This window comes from Acyrthosiphon pisum, chromosome A1, assembly GCF_005508785.2.
Source record: "Acyrthosiphon pisum isolate AL4f chromosome A1, pea_aphid_22Mar2018_4r6ur, whole genome shotgun sequence".
Taxonomy (NCBI): Eukaryota; Metazoa; Arthropoda; class Insecta; order Hemiptera; family Aphididae; genus Acyrthosiphon; species Acyrthosiphon pisum.
The window spans coordinates 105,392,278-105,403,390 of NC_042494.1; the positions used below are offsets into that span (position 1 = coordinate 105,392,278).

General features: G+C 28.8%; 1 protein-coding gene across 4 annotated transcripts in view; it reads left to right on the top strand.

Moving 5' to 3' along the window:
• LOC100168353 (epidermal growth factor receptor) overlaps positions 1–1,917 on the top strand; it is an 84,691-nt gene extending 82,774 nt beyond the window's left edge. For all 4 annotated transcript variants that reach the window (XM_008186532.3, XM_016805818.2, XM_008186529.3 and 1 more), the window contains one exon: positions 215–1,917. In XM_008186532.3, the coding sequence (XP_008184754.1) occupies positions 215–531 (317 nt within the window). In that variant the 3' untranslated portion in view covers positions 532–1,917. The remainder of the gene's footprint in view (positions 1–214) is intronic.
• Positions 1,918–11,113: the final 9,196 nt, after the last annotated feature.

Below are 11,113 nucleotides of genomic sequence, written 5' to 3' on the forward strand. Positions count from 1 at the left end.
ACCTACGATATTAACTATCATTCAAAAATATTAAACCAGTGAGCCACTCTAAAGCTATATGAATATTATTATTCGGCTCTCCGGAATATTAAGAAATACACACTTTGTTCCCGACACTAAACGCGATCTTTTATCGCACCGATAATAAATCCCTGGTATCCGAATAGTAATTTTTTTATTTATAATAATTAATATTATCACGTTTGCGTTGCAGCGGAATATGCCAATGGTAGCCTACCGAGGCCTCCAGGTCTGACGAAAAACTTCCAACCAGACTTCTTGCCAGTCCAGGTGAGCAGCGTGGACAACCCGGAGTACCATTTGACCGGTGGTGAAACTTCCGCCGTGGCTCCATCTACAGTCTCCGGCGACGGTAGTGGTTCTGTGGAGGCGTCCTGCGAACCACAGTCACCCGCGCCTACCTCCAACGGCCGCAGTCTGGAGGACGAGTCGGACCATGAGTACTACAACGACTTTGATCGACTGCAGAGAGAGCTCCAACCGCTCAGACGAAACGAAACGACCGTTTGACGAACGGCTACCGAAGCCCATGTGCACCGGGTGGCGTCAAACCATTTTGTAGACGTTTAAGTTTTGTTCTGTTGACTCGTTTTTAAGAATTATTAAGACAATTATTATGAGATGACACATGAAACGATGAGTTTTATTCCATCTTTTATTGACCTATATGATGTGTATATAATAATATTGTTTTATTTATATTTATATTTTTAAAACTATTATATATTTATGTTTGTATAACGCTGTGCCATTTTCTATCCCGACTGTACATTATATTATTATTATTTTTATTATCATTATCATTTGATAACTGTAAAGAAATATTTTATACTAATTGTAAGGTTCTTGTTATTGTTAGCATATACAACAATTTTATTTTGTAATATGACTGTGTAGTTTGCCCATAATACAATGTAGCAAAACGGATCAAACAAAACGAACCGTTTTCCTCAGAGTTAATGTACTTAAAAAAAAATCAAAATCATATTTACTCCAAAATGAAAACCGATTGCCTTTAAGATATATGTGGGCAAACCAATATAATATATTTAAATATATTTTTTTAAAGGCTGTGATATTTATTTTATTAATGTAAATATGTTTTTCTCGAAATTATTCGAATCATATACATAATGATGTTTATTGTATTATTTGCATACGTGTTAGGTTTAAGAAAACAATAAACTATATATTTTTTCATTGTAATTACTATTAACTATGGCAATATTTTTGTTTTATTATAATAATATAGACTTTTACCGAACATATTACATAATATTATGTATATGAATGGGCATACATAATTACCAGCTATCTATTAGTTTATGTTATGTGACCTATTCAAACTTTAGGTACCTACTAATAGGTAGATACATGGAGATTTTTAAACTGACCTGTTGTACTTATATAATATTAATTTAAACCTTGATTGTATGATTTTTTTTTTTTAGATCTCTTAATTTTCCATGTATCGTCATAATTTATAGTTGTATATTTTGTTAGATTAAACATACAAAAACAATACTTGCCATCGGCTACACACATGCTGAGTATATGAATTTTAATATGTTGGAACTTAATGTCTGCTTTTGATTAGAACAAAAATACTATTTTTTTATTAGTTTTTATAAATTTACCTAATAATAGTAAGTGCCATTTATTTAATGTTATTTCCACTGTGAATATTAGAAAAATGAAATACTGCGCGGTAGCTATTATTATTACTTTTTTTTTTTACCATAATGTTAATCTTTTAATAAGTCTGTTTGGTAGGCATATTGTGTGTGATTTATAATCCTATGCGTGTTTGTATACATAATATGCTAACACGTATATTTGTAATATTCATTTTGTAAGTCTGTAAAGTGTCAATAAAAACAAGTTGATCTTATATAATATGTATTGTTTTTTATTATTTTCAAATAATTTTCATAACTCATTATATTGCATAGTAGTGGGGCAGATTCAGGAATTTTTCAGGGGGGGGGGGATCCACATAATTTTCAAAACACATAGCTGTGGGTTACATTTATAGGTAATCATTTTTTATAATTCCGTTAAAATAAATTATTATAACATATTATTATATTTTAACATAATACAAGGCATTTAAAATGCAATATTTTCGGCAAAAATGAATTTGACTTACTCTATTTTAGTGTATTAGGTACTAATAGTAAAATAAATTTAATAGCAATAATATCAAAAAAATGTACTGTTTAGTAATATAGACTTACACAAAGTCTTCGATCAGAATCGTTTTTCGTATGCAATGACTTATCATTGAATTCAAATTTAACTCATTCATTACGTCCATTAAGACTCAGGTCTCAGGCCATAAATTCTTGAATAACACAGATCATTTTTTTTATATTTCAATTATATAAACTTAAATATTAGTATTATCTTAATAAATCAAAAAAGTAGTTATAACAGTTAGTATTAATAAAATAATAAAATATTTATTTAAATTTAGGTAATTAACTATTGATTATTGCAAAATATTACTATACAAAATTTCGGACCTGTTTTTTTAAATTTGAATATACCTCTGTTCCGATTTCATAATGGTATTCACACTGGTTGAATATTAATTATAATACATTCACCTTATCAAAAATATCTATATTAATATTTTTAATTTTTTAATTGAGTTTTTGTGGGCCCTCGCGGCTCACACGAGCATGTTCAGTGGAGCCCATTATTCTTTTGAAGTAAATAAAAATACAAATACACTCTATAATACGTAAGAAAAGAAACAATATTTTGTTTTTGTGGAAAACTTTATTTTAATCGGTGTAGTGCCTATTGAAATTTGAAAGTGTTCAACAAATAGGTATATTTTATACATTAAGGGGTCCAGCCGTCCAGCGTATACTTAAAAGGAGTAATATTTATAGGCAATTCCTATGACATGAACATTTGGGCTATGTCTATCTGTCAGTAGTACATGAACATTTTATTTAGTTTGTTTCCGAGAATCACTGTAATGCCGAGTCAGGCAATCACCGCAGGATTCAACTTTTAATAGTTGAAATTATAATGAAAAAAACAGACAGGTTGCACTCCGGGAATGCTGGTAGAAATGAAAACTTTAATATTAACGTCGTGCATTTTTGATATTTTGGAATGATTAGGGAATAATTTTACACGAATTGCTTTATAATTATCAGTATAAAAGTACTATCATTTATGTGGTAAAATATAATATTCATTTATTGCGCTATCGTACACAAACATGACAATTTATATTACATTATAAATTTAACACTTCAGAACTATTACAATTATTTTACATTAAAAAGTTTAACTCTCAGAAAAATCAACATCTATCCATAATTTGAAATCTGTTTCATAAATCAATACATAATAATATATAAGAGGTATTTAATATTATGTATGATATAATATATTCAATTTTATAACATTATAAGGTATTGTTTGTAATAAAATAAACACGAATCATAAATACCTAAATATTGTTGGTGTCTGCAGTTTCAGTCCTTTTGACAAATACATTTTTCAAATTTTGCCGTAATTTTTTCGCGGTGCGGATAATATATTACGTTTTTTTTTTTACCTAAACATCCCTCATTCATTTTAGCTACTAGCTAGTATAGAAGGTAATTGAACAAAACGAACACAAGACACTAACAATAACAAGTGACTACTAGATAAAACATCTAATATGGTAATAAATATCAACAAGTGCAACATATGAAAATAAAATAAAAATTAGATAATCAGTTATTTATTTATTTATTTCTACTTACACGACAGCGAATAATGCCAAAATCGAAAGAAAAATTAACATACTTCTAGAAGTCCGATTTCAATTTTGAAAACTAATTTTAATTCAATAACTTCTTTTCTATATGTTTTGTAGGAAATTTATTTTTGATATTTTTTAAAGTTTTTGTAGTACAGTTGCAAATTAATTTACTTAATTTCTCAAAATGAACTTATACTTTAAAGGTTCAACGAGTTAAAAAAATGAAAAAGCTTATAAATTAGAAATTAGTTTTCAAAATTGAAATCGGACTTCTAGAAGTACGTTTATTTTTCTTTCGCATATTGGTCTAAACGCATTCGTCCTCACGCGAGTTTAACATTTTTTACCCATCACAAAAAAAAGCTGTGACCGGAGGCGTGACTCGACCGGCGGAATTGCCACAGGGCAAAAAAGGGAGAGAATCGGCGAAGCTCACCACAACGCACCGCGGTCCTGAATTCCTAATACTCTCCATGATTTTCGCCCAGGAGTCCCGTCGTACCCTGAAACGCCATCGGTTCCTTAGCTCAACTCTATCCCTCACCAGTTGTGATTTACAGTCTCCGTCGCGGGCGTCTAAAGCAGCCGGCCTCAAGCCGAGCCACCATAATATGGTGTCTTGACGTTGTCAACCGCAATCTCGTCGCACAGAAAACGGATTTATGGGTGAATTACTGTCGGAACACCGTAATGTGCTCTTTCACGTGCCACTCCTCACGTCACCGTTGTCTTGTCTAAGTGTTTTTTAACTGGAGGGAGGGAGAAGAAAACTGTGGATTTCATTCTCATCGGCAGCAACACACAGTAACAGGCGCCTCACGGTTCACGTCTCTCCATGCAGCGGCGACAATGCGCTTTGGCCGTCCACGAGGAGATTTGCTCGTTACCGGGGTTGATTCCTGCAGATCCTTCAGCCTGTGAAGTTTTGTATCGTCCTTCTCTTCTTGTTTGTCATCAGCTGGTAAGTTTTTCTGGTCCAACATGTCGCCAGTATGTACAGCCGTGACATGCACGATTGTCCTCGGAAGGCACCGGTACTGGTATGCCTAGCGTCACCGCCTTCCAGCATGCATACTGAATTCACTACCTAACAATGTCACCAATCACTTCATCGGCATCGTCGTTTTTTGAAAGTATTTCTTTTTCTTCAGATTGGTGAAAGTCTTTATCCATATAGTGCCATAGTGGCAGGCACGCCCGAAAGGGGTGCAGGTGGTACAAATGCACCACCTGAGAATTTTAATAATTTGGATTTTTCAAATAAAATATAAAAATGCCTTCTCTGTTAGTTTATAATTTTAGATTGTGATTATTATTATTAGTCAAATTATTTTCAAAATTTTATCGTATAAAGAAAATGCTAATATAAACATTTAGTGAAATTTTCAAGTATCTACAGTCATTCGTTTTTTAATTACAACAAAATAAGGAAATCGTTACATGAGAAATCGAGTGAATATCAAATGTTGTAAAAATATGAATTTCAAACGCTCATAAAAATTTAATTTGACTTTCTTGTAGACATTTTTTTTTTTTGGATAAAGATAGATAAACTTATGAGGAATCTTGTATTATATTTTAAAATATTAGATTTAAAAAGAAACATTTTTACGAATTCTTAACTCAAAATAATTTGCAAATTTTCGTAATTTTTACGTATTTTGTCAATATTTGAACTTCAGATGCTTATAAAAAAAAATTGTGACTATGGATTATTAATTTTTTTCATCTACCTTTGAAAAAATATAATAGGAGCCTTCTATTAAATTTTCAAGCTTTTTTAACCAACAAATACAATTTTATTGATATTTATAGAAAAAAAAATGGAAACTGAAAATGTCCGTAAAGAGCTCAAAATAAGTCAAAATATTTTCAAAATTTTATCGTATAAAGAAAATTCTAATACAAACATTCAGTCAAAATTACCTACAGCCATTTGTTTAAGAGTTGCACCAAAAACCAAAATCAATTTTCTCGAAAACGGATTTTGCGTAAAAATTCCCGTTTTTCCTTAATTTTTGTTTTGTTTTTCACGGCGACTTTGAGCTACTAGGAAATTTTTACTTTTGACCCCCCAAAGTACCAACTAGATTCACTTTCCTATCAGAAAAGATACTGTTGAAGAAAATCTAAGCATTTTTACTGTCTAAAAGGTGTTGACAGACACAAAAATAAAAAAATTTAAAAAAAAACACACATCATTGTAAAATCAATACATTCATTGTTTCACTCAGAATCTAAAATTATTTAGTTCTTGTAAATTACACAGGTCTACAAAAAAAATATTTTCAAAAGCTGTCCTGTTTCCAATCACTGGTTTTATTTAAAATATGTACACCAAAATTAAATATATTAACTATTTAGTCATACCACGTCACAGTTTTTTACAATTTACGAATGAAATATAGCATATTACCAAAAAAAAATTTAAATTTAAAATAATAAAGATTACCTATTTTCATAACTATTTTAAACAACTAATACAATTTTTACATTAATATTACTTCGTATTTAAAGAATATCTTTGCCGCTTTGAAAAAACTTCGTTTAGTCGATTTTCTTTTATATACATAGTGAGTTTCACGTTGCAACATCCAATAATAGTCAGCCATCATGGTAACACTCCAACACCCTTGGTAGCGTCTCTCCATTTCTTTTATATCCTGGTGAAATCTTTCGCCTTGTTCCTCGCTAACGTCTCCCAAATTTTCCGGGAATTTGTCTAAATGTGAATATAGAAAATGCATTTTGATACTCATGTTACAGCCCAAGATACGATAGTTTTCTAACGTAGAATTTACTATGGTTTCGTAATTTTCACTTTTAATATTTCCAAAAAAATTGTTAATTACTTCCTTAAATGAAATCCAAGCATTTTTTTCAATAGTTGTCATCGAATTTAAAAATGCATTGTCTTTGCGTAATGTTCTTATTTGTGGGCCTACAAAAATACCCTCTTTGAGCTTAGCTTCGGAAAGTTGTGGACATTTTTTGCATAAATATTGAAAACAATTTTTATTTTTGTCTAATGCTTTTACAAATTGTTTCATTAGACCCAGTTTTATGTGTAACGGTGGTAATAAAATATTTTTGGGGTCGACTAAATTACTTCGTAATATATATTTTATCTCCTACGATAAGATTATTTCTTAAAGGCCACTGTCTTTGAGTCCAATATTTGTCACGCGCTCGACTATCCCACTCACAAATGTAACACGGAAATTTTGTATACCCATGTTGTTGACCAAGTAACATACATATTATTTTTAAATCTCCACAAATCGACCATTTGTGTTCTAAATATTTTATTTTTTCGAGAACAAACTTTAAGTTATCGTAAGTTTCTTTAAGATTTATACTGAATGGGCTACTGGCACAGATGCTAAAAAATTGCCATTATGTAGTAAAACTCCTTTTAAATTTCGTTTGCTTGTATCAATAAACAGTCGCCATTCATTTTCCTAATTTATTAATCAACTTGGGAATATTGTTACAATATACTAATGATTCCTCTTGAGTAAAATATTGAACATACTCATGTCACGATTTCTATAAAAAGATGACAACGTGCCTGGTGCTAATAAGTTTTTATTACGAAGTCTCGAAGCTAAAAGTTCTGAAGCATCTTTTGGAAGATCCAAATCCCTTATAAGGTAATTTAATTCACTCTGTGTGAAAAGTTGAGGTGTATTACAAGATTCTTCAAAATAATCAGAATTATTCTAATCAATATCACTGGATTCAGATGTTAAAATAGTATCAAGATTGAATGGAGGTAAAGGTATGGGTATAGTAGGTCCACGGGGCATGGGTCTTATAGCAGATCGAATGTCATGGGGATAGATAATATTTTTCTTTTTTTTATATTAAATCCTTGTACATTACATGAACAAAAATAACTATCATCACCATGATTTTTAGGTTCACGCCAAACCATTGGTATTCCGAAACGTAAAGCTTTCTTCTTACCTTTAGTCCAATTTCTAAGGTCTTCGACGCAAATTTTACAAACTTTATGAGGTGCCCATGATTTATCCTGGTCTCCAATTTTTATTCCAAAATATGCATAATATGCATTTTTCACGACAGGATTGATGTTTTGACTTTGTTTCTTCACCATAAACTCGCCACAATTAAAACAAAAAATGTCTGGACTATTGACGCAGCGTCTTCTTTCCATGTTTATAATATATTTTATTATATTATATTTAATAAAATATTTCTAATAGAACACTGACAATAATATATACTTACTATTGAAACTGTGACACTAAATAATAAAAATAAAGTTATAATAAAAACATTTACTTCCGAGCTTATTTTATCAGTTTTTTCCTAATTGACGATCTCGTATACAGATATACATATACAGATATACATACCTAATATAAAAACCACTATATCTTTATTCATTATGATAAAATGTATGGATTAAGATATGGTTGTCAATTGTAATTATGTACTAATATCGTAACGATAACATATAATAAAGAATTAACTGTTCGTAGGCTATTTGTGCATAATGTTAATTGGTAATAACGGGATAACTTTAGAACTTTACGTGATAGACAAAAAATTGTAATATTTTTGAAATCAGTGTCAAAAAATACATATAAATCAGTTATTCAATTTTAAACAGTAAAATCTTTGTAGACCTGTGTTATTTAAATTAAAAATGTTAAAGTATTATTAAAATATTAATGTATTTACTTTAGATGTCCATAGTTAATAAACTAGCGAACCAAAATTGATGATTTGACTACCAACAAAAAAGTTTTACCAGAAATAATTATTACTAACGTTGATCGTTATGGATTTATGTCGTGTGGTTATACAAATTAAAAAAGGTGGGTAAGTGTATGTCGCTCTGCTGTACAGTAGGTTACAAGTGGGTTACTGTATAATGGACTATCCAATTTAAATTTGAATTCAATGATATAATATCACTGGATAAGAAAAACGATTCTGAGTGGAGACGGTTTGTCAGTCTAGGTATTAGACATACCTATTATAGGTATTATCTATAGTATTAAAAAAAATTGACCTACAATAGGTATTAATAATAAATTCCAAATTAATCATATCACAATATCAATCGGGTAACGCGTTATACATCAACAACAAACCGTGGTACTATCATAGATATATAATAGTATACTTTAGAAGTTTCAAGTACCCACGAATAATATTATTCAATCACAACAAAACAACTAAGATAGTTAATCCAGGTTTTTTAATATGTAATTTCGTCCAAATTTGAAATTAAAATTACTATAAAAATAAACTGTGCTTATGTATTTCTTAGAATTTTTGGCAACAGAATTGAATATTTACGTGGAATCTTGTTTTAAATTTTCAATCCTTAGATATAAAAGTTGAACATTTTATAAATTTTTAACTACAAAATAATTATTCAATTTTAAATTTGATAAATTTTGTCAAAATCCGATCCTCAAATGCTATAAAAAAAAATTGTGCCGTATGTATTTTTAATATTTTTTCAACTGCTATTGTAACAATATATCAGGAGCATTGTATTACATTTTTACACTTTTGGGCCCAACAGATAAAACTTAATTGATATTTATAGAAGAAAAAAACTAAAAATAATGAAAACTGACAATGTCCGTAAACAGTTCAAAAAGAGTCAATTTATTTTCAAAATTTTATCGTATATAGAAAATGCTAATATAAACATGCAGTGAAATTTTCAAGTTTCTACAGTCACTCGTTTTTTAATTACAACAAAATAAGAAAATCGTTATGTAAGAAATCGAGTGAATATCAAATGTTGTAAAAATATGAATTTCAAACGCTCATAAAAATTTAATTTGAGTTTCTTATAGGTATTTTTTTTTTGGTAAAGGTAGATTATCCTATAAGGAATGTTGTATTACATTTTAAAATCTTAGATTTAAAAAGAAAAATTTTTACGAATTCTTAACTCAAAATAATTTGCTAATTTTTGTGATTTTTACATATTTTGTCATTTTTTGAACTTTAAATGCTTATAAAAAAAAACTGTGACTAACGATTTTTAATATTTTTCATCTGCCTTTGAAACAATATACTAGGAGCCTTCTATTAAATTTTCAAGCTTTTTTATCCAACAAATAAAATTTTATTGATATTTATAGAAAAAAAAACTAAAAAAATTTAAAACTGAAAATGTCCGTAAACAGCTCAAAAAGAGTCAAAATATTTTCAAAATTGTATGGTGTATAGGAAATGCTTATATAAACATTCAATAAAAATTGCATGTATCTGCAGTTATTCGTTTTTGAATTAGAACAAAATAAGGAAATCGCTACATGAGAAATCGAGTGAATATCCAATGTTGTAAAAATTTGAATTTCAAACGATCTTAAAAATTTAATTAGACTTTCTTATAGATATTTTTTGTTTGATAAAGGTAGATAATCTTATAAGGAATCTTGTATTACATTTTCATATCTTAGATTTAAAAAGAAAAATTTTTATGAATTTCTAACTCGAAATAATTTGCAAATTTTCGTGATTTTTCCATATTTTGTCATTTTTTGAACTTTAAATGCTAATAAAAAAAAACTATTACTATGGATTTTTAATTTTTTTCATCTGCCTTTGAAGCAATATAATAGGAACCTTCTATTAAATTTTCAAGCTTTTTTAACCAACAAATAAAATTTTATTGGTATTTATAGAATAAAAAACTAAAAAAAATGGAAACTGAAAATGTCCGTAAAGAGCTCAAAATAAATCAAAATATTTTGAAAATGTTATGGTTTATAGAAAATGCAAACATAAACGTTCAGTCAAAATTTTATGCACATACGGTCATTTGTTTTAGAGTTGTACCAAAAACCAAAATCGATTTTCTCAAAAACAGATTTTGCGTAAAAATTCCCGTTTTTCCTTAATTTTTCTTTTGTTTTTCACATTGCATTTGAAATATACTGGAAGTTACTTTTGATCCCCAAAGTATCAACTAGATTCACTTTCCTATCAGAAAAGGTACTGTTGAAGAAAATCCAAGCACTTTTACTGTCCTAAAAGGTGATGACAGACACAAAAATAAAAAATAAAAAAACACACATCATTGTAAAATCAATACATTCATCGTTTCACTCAGAATCTAAAATAAATTAAAATAGGTAGTATAAAATGATAGAAAATTATTGTATTTTGTAATAGGTAATAACTAATAAAATAATATGAAGACCATAGTAGTCAATAAAATATAAAATATTATAATTATGTGGCATACAATTTTATAATTTGACAACAAAAAATAGTATACATGATACAAAAAAAAATTCATAATAAATAATAAGATTATAA